Here is a 21,812-nt window from a genome sequence, read left to right on the forward strand (position 1 = left end):
GCTTCCATGGTCTTCCAGGACATTATAAATTCCATGAGCAACAGTCCAGCCACCAGCAAACCACCCGTCACGCTGCGGCTAGTGGTGCCAGCCAGCCAGTGCGGCTCTCTCATTGGCAAAGGAGGCTCCAAGATCAAGGAGATGAGGGAGGTGAGCAATTAATGAACAATGTACCATTACTTTGCTAATCAGTAATATGCAAAAAACACAAGTATTTTTTAAAACGGTGGTTTTCCTCCCTAAGGATTGAAAAAAATCCCGCCCACACAAACGCTGTTTTTAAAAAAATCTCCGTCCACATGAAAACGCTAAAAATGCGCTGTCGTTAGCAGACTTACCTAATGTAAACAGCAAATGGCCCACACTCTGACATCAAGCAAAGTAGATAACAGCTCAGACTCTGACGTCAAGCAAAGTAGATAACGGCGCACACTCTGACATCAAGCAAAGTAGATAACGGCGCACATTCTGACGTCAAGCAAAGTAGATAACGGCGCACACTCTGACATCAAGCAAAGTAGATAACGGCGCACATTCTGACGTCAAGCAAAGTAGATAACGGCACACACTCTGACATCAAGCAAAGTAGATAACGGCGCACATTCTGACGTCAAGCAAAGTAGATAATGGCACACACTCTGACATCAAGCAAAGTAGATAACGGCGCACATTCTGACGTCAAGCAAAGTAGATAACGGCACACACTCTGACGTCAAGAAAAGTAGATAACGGCTCACACTCTGACGTCAAGCAAAGTAGATAACGGCTCACACTCTGACGTCAAGCAAAGTAGATAACGGCACACACTCTGACATCAAGCAAAGTAGATAACGGCTCACACGCTGACATCAAGCAAAGTAGATAACGGCTCACACTCTGACGTCAAGCAAAGTAGATAACGGCACACACTCTGACGTCAAGAAAAGTAGATAACGGCTCACACTCTGACGTCAAGCAAAGTAGATAACGGCACACACTCTGACATCAAGCAAAGTAGATAACGGCTCACACTCTGACGTCAAGCAAAGTAGATAACGGCACACACTCTGACGTCAAGCAAAGTAGATAACGGCACACACTCTGACATCAAGCAAAGTAGATAACGGCTCACACGCTGACATCAAGCAAAGTAGATAACGGCACACACTCTGACGTCAAGCAAAGTAGATAACGGCTCACACTCTGACGTCAAGCAAAGTAGATAACGGCACACACTCTGACGTCAAGCAAAGTAGATAACGGCACACACTCTGACGTCAAGCAAAGTAGATAACGGCGCACATTCTGACGTCAAGCAAAGTAGATAACGGCACACACTCTGACGTCAAGCAAAGTAGATAACGGCTCACACTCTGACGTCAAGCAAAGTAGATGATAAAGTAGATAACGGCGCACACTTTGACATCAAGCAAAGTAGATGATAAAGTAGATAACGGCGCACACTTTGACATCAAGCAAAGTAGATGATAAAGTAGATAACGGCGCACACTTTGACATCAAGCAAAGTAGATGATAAAGTAGATAACGGCGCACACTTTGACATCAAGCAAAGTGGATAATGGCTCACACTCTGACATCAAGCAAAGTAGATAACGGCGCACATTCTGATGTCAAGCAAAGTAGATAACAAAGTAGATTACGGCACACACTCTGACCTTATAGAGTTTTGCAAAAGCTCCATTTTCAATGACCTAAAGTGCTGTTTACATGTGAACAAAAGGCCACAACTCAGAGAAAAAGCTGTGTTTTAAAAAAATACCCGTGTTCATGTGGCGAAGGCCTGAGTGACAAGGGCCCTAAAAAACTTGGACCACAATTGGATTGGTCTGGGTTGGGGGCCCAATATGATATTCTTTCATTGGGTTCAAAATCTATAACAGCCCCCCTACACATCACTATACAGTACTTGTACATAAAAACTAAGGACTTATTGTTGACCCTGAACTAGATTAAAATGATTAGAAGATGGATAGATAAGTAAATCAACTCCGTACTTTAAAATATAATTTAAAAAATATGACAATTAAATTTGTAAAAAAAAACATGTGAATGATTAAATGATTTTCATAATGTTGTAAGTAGGTAAAATAGAGAGAGAGAAAGAGAGAGAGTGAGTACCTTATTAATCCCGTAGAGCAGTGTTTTCCAATCTGGGCCTCGGGGACCCACAGTCGGCCCATGTTTTTGCTCCTTCCCAGCTCCCTGGCAGGCAGTCCACATTTTTGCTCCATGATCTGGGAGGGAGGGATTAGAGGGATTATTCTCTGTTCATTTGCACTGTATTTCTCTCCAGTCCACAGGTGCCCAAGTGCAGGTGGCGGGGGACATGCTTCCGAATTCCACAGAACGTGCCGTGACAATCTCGGGGACCCCAGATGCCATCATCCAATGTGTCAAACAGATATGTGTGGTCATGCTGGAGGTAGTGTACAGCATGAGGCATGCTGGGATTGCACCACACATTCTGCATGAATTCGGGCAAAGCATAGCCTGTTATGGAGTTCATGAAACTGAACAGTGCTGGTCAATCCGTTAGGTGACATAGGCGACTGCCTAGGTCTGAGGGGCTGCCTCAGGCTCACAGGATGTTTTTTTTATGTGTATTTGCGTTAATAATCTGTGGAGTATTGACTCTGTTTTACTAACTGGAATTTGCGCAACAATGTTGTAATAGTTATATGTCCCTTTGAGAGAAATAATTTTTCACTTTCTGCCTAGTCTTTTATAGTAATCCATTTGCATGTTAGCTTATTGACTGCTGAGAAATAAATATTCAACATGTCTTTTTTCATATTTGTAAAAGGGAATTGTTTCAGGTAAAAGTGAATAGTTTGGATGCTGACAATCTATATCAAAGTCTTGTGGAAAAGTGTTTTTGTAATGTGCTTCTCATTGTTTCACCATATTCTCCTCAAGCAAGAACAGTTAACATGTTTCAGAAATGTTTATATCACATTCCCGCTTTCACCTGTCCTACCCTTCCCTCTGTTTCTCTCACTGACTCTTTCTCTCTCTTTCTCTTCTAACTCTCTCTCTCTCTCCCTGTCCCTCTTCCCCTCTCCTAGTCCCCACCAAAAGGTGCCACCATCCCCTACCGCCCCAAGCCCGCCTCCACCCCCGTCATTTTTTCAGGTGGCCAGGTAAGAGCCGACCCCCTGGCAGCGTCTGCAGCCAACCTCAGCCTTTTACTGCAGCACCAGCCACTGCCTGTTAGTGCCCTCAGGTTTTCTCACCGTCTCACTTGCATGCCACTGGGCCCAGCTAGCTGGGGAGATGCTCATGTAGGGAGAGCAGTGCTTCTCCAGCGCGGGTGTCAGACTCCAGTCCTGGGGGGCCGGAGCCCTGCACATTTTTGGGTTTCCCATCATTTAACACACCTGATTCAACTCCTTGTGCTAATTACCACACAGCTCTTGAGCTGAATCATTTGTTGTGGAACAGGGAAAGAACTACACAGGTAGTTCACAGCTACACAGGACTCCGGCCCCCCAGGACTAGAGTTCGACACCCCTGTTCTCCAGGAAACAATAGCATATACGTGTTATATTGGTTGTATCTTCACTACCATAACTAAAAATAAATGGTGACTGTAACCTTGCTAGTAACATATTAACATGAAATTGATTTATTAATTAACATTAATTAGTTAATTTAAATTTTATTAGAAGACATTTAACATTGAATTATTACATGAAAAATATTATATATGGATATTTTGTTAGTATGTTTATCAGCATGATTAGAATGCCATTTTCCCCAGCAATGGCAACATAATGAATGAATAATTAAAATGTTCCTAAGCCAATCTCAGGCTTTTCATACATTTTTGGTATTTAGCATCTGACATAGTGTGAAATTGCAAAGATCAAAAAATTTTGAAATTGCATTTTAACTTTGTTAATTTGTCAGTTTGACATCCGTTTAAGCACAGAGCAAATGTAAATATGTACAAATGTACTGAGTATGATTAATAAAACTATAAAATAAGTTTTGTTTTGCTGGGTAATTTGGAATAAACAGTTTGTCATTTTACAGATTTCCCATTTGTGGCATGAAATCTCTTTTTTGTAAATTCATGATTTCCTTCTTTTAACATGATGTGTGTTTAATCCTTTTAAGATGTTCAAATTAGAATATATTAATTATAAACTGTGGAGTGAATTGAACTAGCGCTGATCATAATTTTAAAGTACCTTTTGTCTTTCCTTTCCACAGGCCTACACAATTCAGGGACAGTATGCCATTCCGCACCCAGATGTGAGTGACCAGGGGCTGTTTGCCCTGTTTTTTGTGTTCAGTGCTCGCATGCCTATACCAGCAACTCTACTCATATTAATATTAACTAGTAATAACAATATTAATACCACATGTCCAATATGTCCCCTCAAGCCAGTACTGAAATTAGCAGGTTGAAGATGAATGGATAGATTTCTGATACATATTGTGGTACATATACAGGTTGTGAAATACATATTTCACAAAGAAGTTATGTCTTACATTAGTGTTTCCCAACCCAGTCCTCAGGGACAACAGACAGACCATGTTTTACTGGGAGCTGACAGGGAGCAAAAATGTGGACTGTCTGGCGGTCGGCAAGGACCGGGTTGGGAAATACTGCATTATATAAACATCAAAGGCCAATGAAAAAATTACTATTTCAAGCTGGTTGAGTACTTTAAGATGTAGATTGTAGAATATGAAATCATTTTAAATTATTATTTTGATGTGGGAAAATATGAGTATTTGATGCAACATGACCATGTCTTTGGCTGCTGGGATTAACACCTCCTCAGTACAAATCCAAAGCCCAATAATCAGCTATTTAAAGTAATTTGAATGTAGTAGATAGAAAATCGGGAATGGTGGAATTCTCTTTTTTTTGGGTAATGCAGCCATTTATATCTGGTGGTAACAATGGATGACTTCATATCACTAAAATGACACTTATGTCAACTCTACCTCATTATAACCATTTCCCAGTGACTGAAGCGCTGTTTCGGTAACATCCTTATTGCTGGCCGATGAGGCTGAGATGGTTAAAGGAATTTACTAATTTACAATATTTTACGAGAAGAGTGCAGGTGGAAACTATTCAAACAGGCGACAAACGTAAGAGGAAGAAGAGGCATATGTTCCTTAATTATCCACCAAAGATATCAAAAGCGTGCACTAAATGTCACAATGTGCTGTATTTGAGCAATATATCCAACATAATCACAACAGACTATTGTTATTAGCATGTACACAATATAGAGAGTCAGAATACAGCCCAAAATATACAAAAGTTTACAAATCACAAGGGTAACCTATTTAAACATTTTGGCTCTGAAGGTGTTCATTTCCAGCTCAGCAATGGGGAAAATGGCGGCACACCACAGATCCGGACAATGTCAGGCCGAGTCCAGCTCAAGTTCCCCCTCTCTCTCTTTCTCTCTCCTTTTCTCCTTTTCCACCACAATGTGTCATGGCTCCTCCTTGTTGTTTCTTTATTCTAGTTCAGTTCTTGATTTCTTGCTTTCACCTGTGTTTTAACAATAACCTCTTAGTTGTACTGTCCCTCCCATCCCCTTCAGCAGTTGACCAAGCTCCACCAGTTGGCTATGCAGCAAACCCCTTTTACTCCCCTCGGACAGACCACCCCCGCTTTCCCTGGTACGTACCCACAAGCCCTTTTCAGATTTCCTTCTCTTTGTACCTCTAGAAACTCTCTTTCTTTCTCTTTCTCTCTCTCTTCCACTTCGTGGTGCACTTTCACACCATGCCCCCTAGTGGTTGCTCTCCATGCTGACATAACATTTCCTTTTCCTTTGTGTTGTTTGTATTTTGTTCTTTTTTTATTAATTTTGTTCCATGTCATGCTTCATCAATGCAGTGACTGGAAGTGCAGGACAGTTTATGGTGTGAATGGACACTGAAACTCCGCGACTCACTGCCAGGCTTTTGACAGAATACCTTCTCTTGCAGGGAACCGTATTATACGCTGGACTAGAACAGCGCCATGCACTGGTTCTCCCTGAAAGCAAACGTCTAATTTGCATTTTGTGTGATATGCTCTGGTTCAAACTATTTTATTTATATACAAAACTACCAACAGTCAAGCGTTATGATGATACATTTTAAGAACCCTTTCAAAATACCCCCCAAGGCACCAAGAATAGAAACGACGCAATATTATGTTATTGGCCAACTGTGGTAACATCTAACTGCAGATTAAAAATACTACTCAGAAAATCTGGGATGCACTTATAAGTTCAAAATTCTTAACGGTCAAAGACTCATGACTCATATTTAAGCAATACGTGTTCATTTTATATTGCAAAAAAGTATGTAAAACTATAAAATAAGTTTCCTTTTACTGTACGTGTGAATGTATGGATTTTTCCATGAATTTTTTTTTTTATAAATGCTGACGTTCTGTTCTCCACAGCAGCATGCGGCTTGGCAAGGCCTGATTGTGAACGAGCCGGAGGGGCTTGGCTGGTGTGTCACATGACTACAACGTCCCGGTTCGGTGTTAAATGCTATTTATGCTGCCCTCTCTCTCCACCCTGCTCCCTGACCCAGGTTTGGATGCCAGTCCCCCGGCCAGTACTCATGAGCTCACCATTCCCAATGATGTGAGTACATGGGACAGCGAAAGATTTTATTGTACCATGGACACCATTTTGTGACCCGTACTGAAATTGCTACAAATAAACCAGGTCCATGTGATAGTAAATAATCAACGTTGTACACATTCTAAAATGTATGCATTTAAAATGTTTCTTTTGATTTTGTGTGAATAAATATTTTATTTAGCGTGGTGTGGTAGCCGTGGGTAGCACTGTAACTGTACACCTCCAGGGTTGTGGGTTTGTAACGCCCCCACCAGCTGCATGTGTGAGGAATTTGCATGTCCTGCTCGTATTTGCGCTGGTCCCTCCATGTGCAGCTGTGACACGCAGCAGCCCACAAACGTGAGGCTAGATGAATCAGCATGTCGAGCATAGCGTGCGATTGTGTAAATGAATATATTTCCTGAGATGTCGTCCCATCTTTATGGGACAGGCTTCGGGCGCACCACTATTGAATAAGTTGATGGATGGAATATTATTTTCATGAGTAACTATCATTATTTTGACATCAAAAAATGCATTCCATCGAAAATGAAAAATGAGACTTTTCCTCATGGTTCTAAAATTATAGAATGACACTGTATTGTATTTCTGCTCTCCATAAATACTTTGTAATACATACCGTGGAGTGTAAACAGAAGTGTATACTGTGGACCTGTGAATGTGGTGTGTGTTATACAATTTGTAAAAAAGGCAATGGACTATTTTAATTTGTAAATGCATACTGTAGTTTTATTAATAATGGATGCTTGTATGTGTGTATGCACAGCATGCATTTCCTTAGTTATGCCTAAGTTCCACCTCTTAGTGTCAAAGTTTGTTCTGGGTTGGGCTTTCAGGTTGAGCTTTACTTCAAGAAGTTGTGTGATTTCTTCCCAGCTAATAGGCTGCATAATTGGGCGCCAGGGAACCAAAATCAACGAGATCCGGCAGATGTCTGGAGCACAGATCAAAATAGCTAATGCCATGGAAGGGTCATCCGAGCGCCAGATCACCATCACAGGAACCCCCGCCAACATCAGCCTTGCCCAATACCTCATCAACGCAAGGTAATGCTGTTTGCCGGTAGCACTTTATACAGAAACATTGCTTGCACTACATTCTTGCACTTTTTGTATACTCACACATGCACTTTGCATATATCAGCTGGACTGTATGTGACCATTGTCCGGGGACCGCATTCTTAGCCAGTAGAAGTGATTCTGGTTCTGAAATTCAGCTTACATGTCTTTACTGGTTTCTTTATTGAATATTGATATAATGGCCTGTCCATTCTTAAGAAGTTTAAGAAGAACAATGAAGAACTTAAAATAAATAACAATTCAAAAAAACTACAATGATGCCTTTAAAAAATGCTTATGGATCATTATGGGATCCTTATGTAACTAAATTTAGTTTTTGTGTACAAAATCCCCAACTTTGATATAGGGAATGACCAGAATGCAATACAAGGATAAGGTGGAGAAAAAAGCTATTTGGCTACTCACCTGCATTGCACAAAATTGATTAATTCCAATTAATTTTACTCTCCTAATGTTATCCTCCCATGCTGTGTAGTTTCACTCAGAGGTGTCACTGCTGTACTTCAGAGCAACAGCAGCTCAAGCACTCTAATACCCCTTTTTATTGGGTTTTGCATGTTCTTTTGCCTAAATCCTCATTTAATTTCAGATAGCAGTGTATTTTACTGAAGCTCTTCAGTTTAACTTCATTGCTCAAAAATGTAAGAGATAAGCGTGTACAAATAAGCACCACTCTATTGACACTACCCAACGGCCAATATAATCATGAGGTGGAACAGCTAAGAAATAATCAAATCCGTCAGTCTGGACATGTTTTTAATTTTGCCTAAGTGCATGAGGAAGCATCTTTAAATAATTTTATATTCAAGTTGATAGCTTAAAAACAGTGACTCAGGGGAAGAGAAAAAAAAAACTAATGGATGTTGCTTTCCCATGGTTCCACTGGCAGGTTCAGAGACGTGGCAGCCATGTGGAATGACCCCTCATCCATGTCTACATCCTGAAGCTCTAAAACAGCCCCAATACCCGATGCTTACAGCCGCCATCTCCCTATTAAACTGATGTGTACCCCTTAGATTAAACTAGGCCTGACTTATTATCTGATTGTCAACCTCCAGCAGTTCCTCACCATGTATGAGGAGGCAACTGCTGATAAGGACAAAAAATGGTGTAGTTTGTTTTTGTTCTTATAGTGTTTGGGTACAGTTCTCCAGCATGCCAGATATTTAGGATTCAGCTGTGTTATTCTCTCTTAGGTTTGCTTGTATTGCTCAGCAGGACTGCAGTTTTCATGTCAGGAAAACCAACAAAAATGTGATGTGAAAAAAATGTACATGTGACTGCTACCAAGCAATGCTGTTGGCTGAGGAACTGGAGTGATGTGATGCAATTTTTCAGGTCCTGATAAAAAAACAAAATGGAAATGGGCAATGAGAAGATCCTATTGAGAATTTATAAAGAAATATTGTTTACTTAGTTTATAATTCAAATATAATGTAAACTTTGTATCAATTTGGCCAAGGGTTTGGGGATTGGGATTTTTAGTTTTCCTCTTTAACACTGTAGGCTTGAATGCATACCTAAAATGTAGCTCTTCAGCAAGAAATTACGATGGTTGTAAACTACGGATTTCACTTTTGTTGTATACGTCTCAAATGCTCTCATGATTGTTTTCTATATCTCTTCTTTACCCTCTTACCCTGACCCTCTTCTCCAAACTGTTCTAGGCTGACATCTGAGATCACTGGAATGGGCACACTCTAATTTCTACCAATCATCCTTCACTGCATCACATGACCCTCTTGAGCTAATGGCATTGCACCTAGTTTTCTTTCTACCGTTTTCACTGTCCTGCATTTTAAGTGATTAACTTATTTAAAAAATGTATAGATATTTATATATACCATTCTAATTTCCCACTGACCATACTGCTCCTGCATTATCCTATGTTGATTTGTTGCTCCAGACCTGCTCCCGTGTTGTTTTAAAAGGACACTGTACTGTTTTGGCACTCTAGTGCAGTCACCTTCCATTCTGAATAACATGAAGTTCACTGTGATTCTTTTTTTGGTTTATATATATATATATACTTTTTTTGTTCTGTATTTTGTGCCCTACAGGCACATCAAAGCCTTTTTAAGTCAGTGGACAAAGATAGAACTGCATGATTGTGAATCTGATGTTTTATAAAGTAATGTTTAATTGTTGTTCATAGTTGTAAAGCATAGACCATACCTGATTCATCCAGGAACTTCAGGCCAGTGCATTTCACACAGGGTAGTTTATAAAGATGGATAGGGTACAAGTTTCCTTTTAGTAGGACCAGCATACAAAATGATAAATATAATACATTATGCATTCTGTATTTTTGTTTATTTTAAACAATGTTTGAGGTATGTGAACATTCTAGCATACTAGCAATTGTGTAAACAGTATAGTTGCAATATTTGAACTATAAGAGAAGAATATTTCATATTTGATAACTTATGATGTAATCAAATAAATTATTAATTTAAGATGTGCATCTAGGTGTTTTGAAGAATTTTACTAAAATCATTTTATCATTATTGAAAAATATTACTTTTTCCTCTTAAAATGTATACCAGTATTGTAATGCTCAAATCAGTCCATTTGTACTCTTATTCATGCCACCTGTTATATGCTTTCTGCACATCACATTTGATTTTTATTTTCTTTCCCTCACTCTGAAAAACATAAAAAATTCTGAAATATCTGTTATTCTTGCCTTGGTGTTCTGCTCTTTGCATTACACAAAGGCTTGAAAATTATTTTCTTCATTCATGCACACATTAGAAATTCAATATAGCCTACTGATCATTGTTGCAAATTGACAACGGTACTACAATCCATAACTTCTCAAACTCAATGTGACATGTTAGAAATGAGCACTACGCCCTCAGTATTAGAACTGATCCAATCCTTTCAGAGCTATGGAATGTTAAAGGGTTCCATCCAAACCCCAACGTGGCAACAGTGCCACCTGCGTAGCGTGATTGTGTCTTGGTTTTGTTTCATGATCATCATGTGCATTTTAATATCTGTGGCTATGTTTTTTAGATGTTGATAGATTTATTGCAAGTCACAATGTGGTTAAAATTGTTGGGATGTTTATGTAATCGAAATAAAGCAATGTTAGTTTACCTGACTTCAGCTACACTCCTATTAATAGCTTGTGGCTATTTGATGTTGGGCTTGAATTTAAATATAAGGTTTAGATTTTTGCACACAGATTCACGGAATGTACCACTGGTTTACCATCAGTTACTATATGAAATGATACTGATCGTTATTTAAAACCACTTACTTCCCCTAATTTCTTGTGGACAGCATTAGAAATAAGTACTACTGGGTCATGAATGAGTGCTCAATTGCAAATCTCCAGAAGACTCGAAACTTACCTGTAGAGTGCGATGACGCAAATAACATTCACCTTTACCTTTCTTTATCCAGTCTGGCATTATTTTTTATCATTTGAGTTTTCCATATTGATGAAATAATTGATTTGTCAGTATTTTGTTTTGTTTGTTTTCCGTTTTTCAGGCTGTGAAGAGCAGTACATGTTGCAATGATAAAACTTATTTATTTCTTCTGACCTTTGTATTTTTAACACCATTCAAAAATTATAAATACGTCAAGCTAAGTGTATTAGCATCAACTGAATTTAAGGTTTTAGTGCTAAACTAAATTTGAATGTAATTCTACACAAATGGATATGACAATTGTGATTTTTAAAGTAACTAATTTATTGGCCTCTTTGTGTCTTTTTATTTTGAAAAATAATACCTGCCCAACAACAAATCTTAAGTAATTTGTATATTATTTTAAGTAGCTTTAATGATACAAACAGAATACAATCCCACAGCAGTATGTAGTCAGATCCAAAAATTTACTTTAAGGAGGTAAATGCAAAGGCTGTGTAAATATGGATTTGTGTGACTTTCTGTAGCCTTGATAATTCAATGCAGAGTTTACTAGTGATATACAGTGAATGATAGATATGAGTGTATCTTTCTTTGAAATTTGTCCTTTAATTTTTTTGTGTTCTTGAAATGGCCACAAAATATTTGCACTGTTTTGAAATGTGTTTTTATCTGATTTTGTTGGATTGTAATTAAGTAACATTTAATTTGGATTAAACCTCTATGGAATGTGTAATAAATACCATATATGCAATGTATACAATACTAGTTCACTGTAAAATCAGACAATCCTAATGCACTCTATATGTAACACTCTTGAATTTGGTCTGAAAATATACAACAGAAATAGTTTAAGTGTTACAAAAATTATATTTTTGTTCTGATGTTTCCATCCCCAAACAAACTACAATTAATGTTAATTAATACTACTATTTTAATCATGGTTATACAGTTGTTGTGTATGTATTGTTTACTTTCACAGCTAGCTTTTTGAATTACAAAAAAGTGATAAATTTTTTCTGACAGTGTGATTAACCTGGGGCCAAGCAGGTAATTGTTAATTCCAGGATAATATCAGAAATATTGTTTTTAGAATCTTGATGGGACAATAAGACAAGGCACTAAATTCAAACTCACAGTTGGGTTTTTAACACAATAAAGTGGGCTTTTAATAGGGTAGAATATACAGATGACACATGGATTTAATCCTAGTAAACAGCTTGCTTTTTTTCCTTTAATTAGATTTCTTTGTCTGATATTTCATAATATTACTACTCAAATGCTGAGGCTGAGAACTGCACACCAACAACTATGGTTAAATAATGTGTTAAAATTTGTGTTAAAAGTATCTTTTTAGTATTTGGGAGACAAGATAATCCAATTCTTTTAAATATATGCGTTAAATTTTTGGTTTTTTTAACCTGTACTAGAGCAGCAAAAAAAAAACATTTTGGTCTGTGCTTATGTAAATTCTGCAGTTTTGACAGTGTAATGAAGAGTGTAGTTTGTATTTTAATTTGAATGATTTGCTGCTTGCAGATCTATATTAGATTAAGAGTACTGAGATTAGGTTACCTCTGAAATGTTTTGTAACAAGACAAATAAATAGTTTTGTTTTTCCCTTAATGAGACTCATTTTGTGACTATTATACTATTATGTTTTTCATAAAAGAAGGTCTGGTGTCTCCAATTCTATGCAGTCTGTACTACTAGAGGGTCTGCAATATCAACAAACGAATTTACTCTACTCCAGGTCCTGAGCAAATTCAGCGTTTTCATACAGGTCGTTAACAAGTGACTAAGAGTAGCATTATTTCAATAAAAGACCAAATACAAGCTTCCCCTTTTTACCTGAATCAAAAGATTATTAAGTTTGTGCATCTTTTGCAATGCAGTCAGATATCATAAATGAAACTCACAACAGGAAGTTAAATGAGATGTACTTCAGGCTATGTAGTCCAGATCACATCTTTTTTTTGTTTTCATTAGAATAGACTTTAAAACACAATACCTTCCAATATGGTGTGGGGGGGTGGGGGAGGGGGCAGTTGAGAAGGATCACGTTCAAGGCGAAAAACGGGGAAGCACTTATTTGATGACTACTGATAAAAACAAAGCAAACACTGAATTTTTTTCAATATGGGAAAACAGAGTGGGAGGACCAGGGAAAGGTTACCGTATACCAAAACAAGACATGCCATCTTCTACATAAATAAAATGCGTTTTATTCTACTGTATTATAAAAGTCACTGTCAACAGATCTCCCAAAGTCCATCCATTTTCCATACCTAGGTGTCCTGTCATGTCGTGGGGGTCTGGAGCTTATCCCAGAAGCAAGGATTAGCCCAGGATGCAGTATCAACCATTGCAGGGCAATGACAACATTTGCACATACATTCACACCTATGGGCAATTTGGTAAATCCAGTTCAACTTTTTGGACTGTTGGGGGGAAACCAAAGTACCCGGAGGAAACTCCACAGCGACACAGGGAGAAAAATATAGTGGTTTTTATTGGTCATAAAACTTGATTATTTGGTTAATTATACCTATTGGTTAAAATGGTCACAATATGTTGTTGCTTTGGCTTTATATTGGAGTGGTTTATTTGTACAGTCTTTTATTGTATATATTAGCAGAAAATGTGGACTTTGGTAGTTCTGGTAGTGCTAGCTAATGAAGATTCATTGCATTATCTTCCAGAAAGACAGTTGAAAAGGACACTAGCTGCAATATCACTCAGCAACTGGAGGAAGACGCTGTTATAATGTTCCAATCTTTATTTATGCCAGGAGTGACAGTTAAAGTAATTTTGATGTATCTGTCTGGGCAAAAGGAATTTCTAATCAGGATTTCACCCGTCACAGATGAGATGGATTAGTACAGTCAGTAAATCAGTTACAGAAGCATAATTTAGCACTGCCAGTTGACACATGCAATTTGTTTATTAAAGACTTAGAAAATGGGGAATTAATTAAGTCCTGATGTACTAAAACGATAATGAAGGACCTTAATAAGCAATTAGCCACAGTTTGTAGCTGGATAATGACTGTATGCATGGATTCTTTTTTGGTCGCTTTGTAAACAACCTGAAACATTTTTGAATGCTGCCTGTATGAGTTATGCATATTTTATACTTCCATTCATTTTTGTATTCGTAGTTTGTAGAAAATATTGTGGCATCAGGTGGGCAAAGCCAAATATGTAGACACAGACACACGCCGTATGCTTTGCTCTTCCTTTAACGGTGGCAGTGCAGTTTTTATAAAAACAGCAGATTTGCCATAATCTCCTTAGCCAGTGTGCTCTACCTTTACCCTACAATTCAAATAAAAAAAAAAAATAATAATAATAATAATAAAAAAAACAAAAAAAACAAATTCAAATTCAAAATAACTTTACTTGTCCCCGACGGGCAAATTACACAGCTCCATGTTGAAGGACCATGCATTGCCTAATAGGGGGGTGATGATGTCACTGCTGAACAGGGCTAAGAGCTCCAGCACTGTAACAGTTATGTATAGATGGGTTTCTGATAACAAATTGAATATAATGTAAAGAAATTTATAGAATGGCAAGATTTCCTCACTGTTTGAAATCCCTGTTTCCAGTGTCAGAACTCGAATGCAAAAATTTCACAATTGTGCGTGCAAGTGGGATATTTACGCGACTAAATTGTTAAAATTTTACAGGTTTATACAGTATTTTCCATCTTGTGCTTTAGCGCCCCCCCTAGTTTTGACGTTGATGTGGCACCATACTATAGACCGCTGTGGGAGGAGACCATGAGGCAGGTCAGTCCTTATTCATCCGTCTTCCACCTGCTTATCTTGTACAGAGTGGCCTGGCGCCTTGTCCCCAGCAGCAAAGAGAACAAGGTAAGATGCCATTCGCACAATGTCACATATTTCAAAGCATCAGTTCATCTCAGTGGATACGATTGTAGGAGGGAACCACTGTACCTGGAGTAAACCTGCCCAACATGGAGAGAACATGCAAACTCCACACACGGTAAGCAAGGGTTAGGCCTCAAAACCCATACCCTGGAAGAGGGAAGGGACAGTGTTAGCCAGCGCACCACCATGGGTCCCACGATGAGCCCCTAGTTCCTACGACAATCAATAAATGCCGCTAATGAAGTCACAACCTTCCTGAAGCTCGTTTCACAAGCTCAAGCAGTACTGCTGCTTTCAGTATGATTGGTGTTAAAGGGCCCAATCACATCCGGGTCACTGAACACTTACATAGCAAGAACACAGAGTCACTGATTAATGATGGAATTTACCTGTGGTGCAGAATAACCCATAATCTCAACTCTTGCAAAACATGCTAAAATTTTAACAGAAAAAAAATCATATTCATAATAATTTATGATGTAGTATATATTAACATCCTATGTAAATACAGTGCTGTAAAAAGTCTTTGGCAGTCAACGAAAATGTTTAAAGCTATTTATCTGGGTAGTAAGTGTATTTTTTTGCTCAAAAAACAACACAATTTAACATTAAAATATACACAGATGAACAGTTACTGGTCTCTTGTAGGATTGCTAGAACTCCAATTCAGTTCCCAAACCTCATGGGCACCCCAACTATTCCCTGTATTTATTCAAATTCACCACCAGTTCAATTAATTAACTTAATTAATTAAATAACCTGATGAGGTGTTGATTAGCTAATCATAGTGTGATAGTGGTCAACAAATATATGGCTGTAAGGGATGCTTTCTGCAAGTACTGAGGTGACTTTAGGAGATGGTTTATAATGGCTTGCTAACACACTTTGATAGACATAATGTTACAGTTTTGCATCAACATGAATATCATTTCATCATAATTTTCACTGATTGCTATAAGAGTTTTGCACAGTACTATACACTCACCTAAAGGATTATTAGGAACACCTGTTCAATTTCTCATTAATGCAATTATCTAATCAACCAATCACATGGCAGTTGCTTCAATGCATTTAGGGGTGTGGTCCTGGTCAAGACAATCTCCTGAACTCCAAACTGAATGTCAGAATGGGAAAGAAAGGTGATTTAAGCAATTTTGAGCATGGCATGGTTGTTGGTGCCAGACGGGCCAGTCTGAGTATTTCACAATCTGCTCAGTTACTGGGATTTCCACGCACAACCATTTCTAGGGTTTACAAAGAATGGTGTGCAAAGGGAAAAACATCCAGTATGCGGCAGTCCTGTGGGCGAAAATGCCTTGTTGATGCTAGAGGTCAGAGGAGAATGGGCCGACTGATTCAAGCTGATAGAAGAGCAACTTTGACTGGAATAACCACTCGTTACAACCGAGGTATGCAGCAAAGCATTTGTGAAGCCACAACACGCACAACCTTGAGGCGGATGGGCTACAACAGCAGAAGACCCAACCGGGTACCACTCATCTCCACTACAAATAGGAAAAAGAGGCTACAATTTGCACGAGCTCACCAAAATTGGACAGTTGAAGACTGGAAAAATGTTGCCTGGTCTGATGAGTCTCGATTTCTGTTGAGACATTCAAATGGTAGAGTCAGAATTTGGCGTAAACAAAATGAGAACATGGATCCATCATGCCTTGTTACCACTGTGCAGGCTGGTGGTGGTGGTGTAATGGTGTGGGGGATGTTTTCTTGGCACACTTTAGGCCCCTTAGTGCCAATTGGGCATTGTTTAAATGCCACGACCTACCTGAGCATTGTTTCTGACCATGTCCATCCCTTTATGACCACCATGTACCCATCCTCTGATGGCTACTTCCAGCAGGATAATGCACCATGTCACAAAGCTCGAATCATTTCAAATTGGTTTCTTGAACATGACAATGAGTTCACTGTACTAAAATGGCCCCCACAGTCACCAGATCTCAACCAAATAGAGCATCTTTGGGATGTGGTGGAACGGGAGCTTCGTGCCCTGGATGTGCATCCCACAAATCTCCATCAACTGCAAGATGCTATCCTATCAATATGGGCCAACATTTCTAAAGAATGCTTTCAGCACCTTGTTGAATCAATGGCACGTAGAATTAAGGCAGTTCTGAAGGCGAAAGGGGGTCAAACACCATATTAGTATGGTGTTCCTAATAATCCTTTAGGTGAGTGTATATGCATTTTAAAGTCTAAGGTTACATTAATAGGGTAAACCATGGGTTCAGGTGCATGGTTATGTCCAATGATGTCTGAAGATGACATGCCAAGACTCCACAAGGAAATAAAACGTATTTCCTAGAAGGACAATTTTGGCCAACTACAGGTTATTGAGCTGTATCTGAGCTTTGGAGTCTTTGCAGAAGTCCTACTGATTCCTTCACCTCCTCCTATAAATCGTCCATCTTCTGGGTGTCTTGGAATTCACCATGCAAACTCTGCATAAGGAGAATAACAGATTTCCCCCCAAAAAATCTCCATTGTTTGTCAACTCTTCATTGCTACCATTCACATCATTGGAGACACACAAAGGCAAGTTAATATTTGTAATGTGAAATAGTAGCAAATGTCTTTACAGACAGATATAGACAAAAAATATATAAATTTCTTTAAACCTAAATTCAACGATGTCTTCCATGGTATTTCCGATAGATCATTAATTAAGTTGTTTTACTGCAAAATGGTCCTGAAAACCATGAAAAAATACATCCTGAAGCACGCAGATTGTTGCATTATTTTTTGTGCACTGGACTGTCGGGAGAAGAATGCATCTCAGATTCAGATACTTTATTGTCATCGTTGTTTCCACAGTTTATAATCCAGGCATAGAGGAGCTACATCTTCAGCTAGCTTTTATCATCAGCACTGATTTTAATTCACTCAAAACCATATATAGTTCATGCAGGCCTATGTCTGGTCATGAGCCAAAACGTAAATATATATGATCTGAAGCAACATCTGCATTAAAATTATTATAAGTAATGGATAAGTAGGTAAAGAAAATGGATGGAGGGGTGGTATAATTAGTCGTTGGAATGGAATACACAGATATTATTTCTGTACGCCTTAAACAAATAATTAAATGACATTAGTATAATTTAAAACTCTTATTCATAACCAGATATGAGGTGGGTTTCCGGTTTCAGAATAATGCAGAGCCATGAGGTTAAAAGGTGAATTAAAAACAATAATAGTAAATAACAGATTTTTAAAAAATGTCCCCATAATGAGCAGGAAAAATGATTGGAAGATAAATGCATTAGTTACTGGGGTCTTCAAGCAAAGATATTTTAATGTGTTTATTTAATACATATTTTACATTATACAGGCGTCATTCCAGGACAATGTCAGTACAACACCCCCTTTTGCAGCATAGGCCTTTGTGAAACACCTAACACGTCATCAGAATAAATAATGGAAAAATCAAAGAGCTCCTCTGCAGTGGAAGTAGTAATTAGCAAATAGTATAAAATATTTAAAATTAGTCTAACACACATTTTATGACCACATAGGCAAAAAGTGAATGAGCTCTAATGCCCCTAATAATAATAATAATAATAATAATCATCATCATCATCATCATAACTTCTGTAAAATGTGGGGCACTTCCATAAAGCCGAGCTAGGTAGATGGAGGATGGTCCTGCAGCCCAATCAGAGAAGAGCCTGCAATGATTGGATCGCGAATTCACTCCAAGGCACAAGTAGACAATGAAAGAGTCGATAGCAGCAACAAGTGAAGAAGCGAGAAAAATAAGCTGATTCCATGCACACTTCATCACGGTATGCTTTTCTGCTCTCAAAAGTTATTTTGACGTTATATTCTACGTATTAATATTGTGCGTAGTAAGTAGTCTTTTTTAGTTTCATTGATTTTCGCTATTAAATGAATAACAAAAAAGCACGATACGGGTTTATAATTTCAAAGGGAGACTTGCAGTGCAGTAAAGTTAATAGCAGTGTTCTCACTGAATCAGTTAAGGGCAAGTCATCGCGAAATATTTATGAACTTGCTGTCGGGAGTGAAATTAAATGTATGTTTAGTCTTTCGTTTCAACACTGCGTTAACCTATAAGATGTCTTTCAGCAATCTCAAATCTTCACTCAACGAATTCAGAAGGTAGCAGAGTCGTGTAAGTACAAACACTCTTTCGTTGATCTATTATGTCATTTTCTACAAGTTGTACATCAGAACGTGTTCATTAGAAATTATGTTTTATATAATTAACTGAAAACGAAAATTCCTTATGAAGCTTATACCGGTTGAGGACTAATTGCGACGATGTACGGTGTTGCCAGGTTCACTTTTCACTGATCTAGAATTTTTTTCCACCTGTAGCATTCGATCATTTTTAATTTCATTGTTACATTGAGTGTACTGTGCGTATCTTAAATATAATTACAAACATTTTAACACTGAAACATTTTTGCGATGGCGGTACTAGGCACGTTTTCTACACTGCTAAGGGTTATTCACTATTGGTGTCAGTAATTTTAACCTCTTTTCTTGTAAAAATATTTAGAAAAACAGCAGTACAGTACTTATATTTGAACGTATATTATTGCTTGCCATTTAAAATATTTAAATATATCATTACTGCCCAGTGCCCAGCGTAGACAGCAAGGTAAATGTGATGTTCAGAGAATACCAAAGTAGGACGTGTGATTCTTGCCTCTTAAGTTAATCAGCCATGAAATGACACATTGAGATGCACGGGGGAGGTGGCCGTTTAGAGCAAACAGCGGGTTAGAAATGTGGTCAGTTCAGTCCACAAGAGGGGGGTATAATCACCTCCATTCATGCTTTCCTTTGAAGTAATAGAAAGAAAACTTATTATGTGAGGTATGGGTTCACCGACCCTTATTTTAAACAGAAAAATTATATATGTGTGTGTATGTATGTATATATATGTGCCGGATATATGTTGATATCCATGTACAGTACCAGTCTTGCTGGGTCTTTCAGCAATCACAGACAAATAGGACGCTTGTGAGTTGTTTTGCTTTGATCGTTCTCTTGTCCCAAGTTCCAGGGGATTGAGATCTGAAGAGTTTAGGTTTTCCATCACTTTCCTTCTGTACCAGGTAGTTCTGTCGGGGTGCATTTGGGTCATTATCTTGCTGCCGACTGGCCAGCCCGATCATGGTGGAATGGCATACTGTGATGGTACTTGTTGAGATTGCTGTGAATTTGTGACCAGACCCTTCTGTGCACCGCTTACGGTTGCATAGCTGTGTGGACATGCAGAAAAACAGGAAAAGGCAAAGAGAACATATGATGTTGAGTGTTCTGTCCGGAATTACTTTTCTTTAATCCCACTCTGTGTTGCTGCTCCAGAATAACAGGGCTACAGAAGCTGGCTGTAGTGAATTTGAGACCCATGGGAACTGCTATGCCCACAAGGCCCCTTGTTAGACCTGCCTCTTCCATAATCAGTGGATTCAATCTAATAATGGTGCTCTTGGCCACCTTGGTGTCAGCCTGTCCTAAGAGCTGCCATTGCACCGAGAAGAACGGCCTGACGTCTGTGCAGTGTGTGTCACGCAACCTGGACAGCATCCCCTCTGATCTTCCAGAGGACACTGTCGCCCTGCTCCTAGGCTCAAACCGCATCACCAAAATCCCCCGGCAGGCCTTCAAAGACCTGCATTGGCTGCAGGAATTGGACCTGTCCCGCAACGCCATTGAGGCTGTGGACGCCGGGGCCTTTCAGGGTATCTCCGAGGGCCTCCGGACATTAGACCTGTCCAACAACCGCATCCACACCGTGCCTAAGGAAGCCTTCTCACAAATACGGGCCAAGATCCGCCTGTCGAACAACCCCTGGCATTGCGAGTGCACTTTGCAGGAGGTGCTACGCGAGCTCCGACTGGATCCCGAAACGATTAATGACGTCAGCTGCCACACCGCCGTACAAGAGGAGTACGCTGGCCGGCCCATCATCCAGGTACTGGACTCAGGCATCAACTTCTGCAACTTCCACCACAAGACAACTGACGTCGCCATGTTCATCACTATGTTTGGCTGGTTCGCCATGGTAATAGCTTACATCATATATTATGTACGACATAACCAGGAGGATGCCAGGAGGCATCTGGAATACCTGAAATCTTTGCCCAGCACCACACAGATCAGAAAAGACTTTGACACTGTTAGTACTGTGCTCTAGTGTACCTGAATGTGTGGGATTGTTTGTTTGTAAAAGCATGTCTTTGCAGCAGAAGATCAGATGAGTCTGTGACACTTGGATGTCAACACAGCAGGGCTTTCGAACAGTCGCACGCACACACGGATTGTATATCAACTGGTACTTCCCTGCCAAACTCTGCTGCTACAGGTTTGCTTCTTAATGAAATGTCCATCTTCAACTGATGTTTTTGCTTTGTAGTTGTTTTACTATTTAAGTTGCATTTACACAGCTATGGAAATGAACTACAGCATTATCTACTGTGGTGCTGTGATGCTGGAAAAGACCCCAATCAGCTCTTTCGGTTTTCATGGTTAGTGGGTAACATTGAATAGTATGAGGGGCGACTTTTACGGTAAAATCAGTTCATAGCAGTGTTCATAAATGAATGAGGGATGAATGATGAATGATGTCATGTAATGTATGATTTTATTGTAGATTGTAAATGAGTAACATAACAGTAATTTGCTGTTTTTTTGCAATATAGCTACTACAGGGCCCATTTTATCAGTATTCACAGAAGTATTGCTGTGCGGTGGGGGAGGGGGAGCATGTTTACTTTGATAATTCCCAAGTGCCTGCCTTTTGAGGTCATTACATGGCTGCACTGTACACAATCTTAACTGGATA

General features: G+C 39.0%; 2 protein-coding genes across 10 annotated transcripts in view; both read left to right on the plus strand.

Annotated features, from left to right (window-relative positions):
• pcbp3 (poly(rC) binding protein 3) overlaps window positions 1-12,702 on the plus strand; it is a 45,712-nt gene extending 33,010 nt beyond the window's left edge. For 6 of the 9 annotated variants that reach the window (XM_072700439.1, XM_072700441.1, XM_072700443.1 and 3 more), the window contains 8 exons: window positions 19-150; window positions 2,294-2,422; window positions 3,066-3,209; window positions 4,216-4,257; window positions 5,574-5,652; window positions 6,565-6,617; window positions 7,494-7,663; window positions 8,586-12,702. In XM_072700439.1, the coding sequence (XP_072556540.1) occupies window positions 19-150; window positions 2,294-2,422; window positions 3,066-3,209; window positions 4,216-4,257; window positions 5,574-5,652; window positions 6,565-6,617; window positions 7,494-7,663; window positions 8,586-8,640 (804 nt within the window). In that variant the 3' untranslated portion in view covers window positions 8,641-12,702. The remainder of the gene's footprint in view (window positions 1-18; window positions 151-2,293; window positions 2,423-3,065; window positions 3,210-4,215; window positions 4,258-5,573; window positions 5,653-6,564; window positions 6,618-7,493; window positions 7,664-8,585) is intronic. The other 3 variants (XM_023801826.2, XM_023801828.2, XM_023801827.2) reach the window with 3 other exon arrangements.
• Window positions 12,703-18,710: 6,008 nt separating this feature from the next.
• lrrc3 (leucine rich repeat containing 3) lies at window positions 18,711-21,333 on the plus strand. The gene is made up of 3 exons (XM_023801831.2): window positions 18,711-18,777; window positions 19,082-19,127; window positions 20,333-21,333. Exon 3 carries the CDS (start codon window positions 20,376-20,378, stop codon window positions 21,162-21,164), a length of 789 nt encoding a protein of 262 aa, XP_023657599.1. The 5' UTR covers window positions 18,711-18,777; window positions 19,082-19,127; window positions 20,333-20,375; the 3' UTR covers window positions 21,165-21,333.
• The last annotated feature ends 479 nt before the right edge of the window (window positions 21,334-21,812 follow it).

The sequence above is a fragment of the Paramormyrops kingsleyae genome, chromosome 16, assembly GCF_048594095.1.
Source record: "Paramormyrops kingsleyae isolate MSU_618 chromosome 16, PKINGS_0.4, whole genome shotgun sequence".
In the NCBI taxonomy this organism is placed as follows: domain Eukaryota; kingdom Metazoa; phylum Chordata; class Actinopteri; order Osteoglossiformes; family Mormyridae; genus Paramormyrops; species Paramormyrops kingsleyae.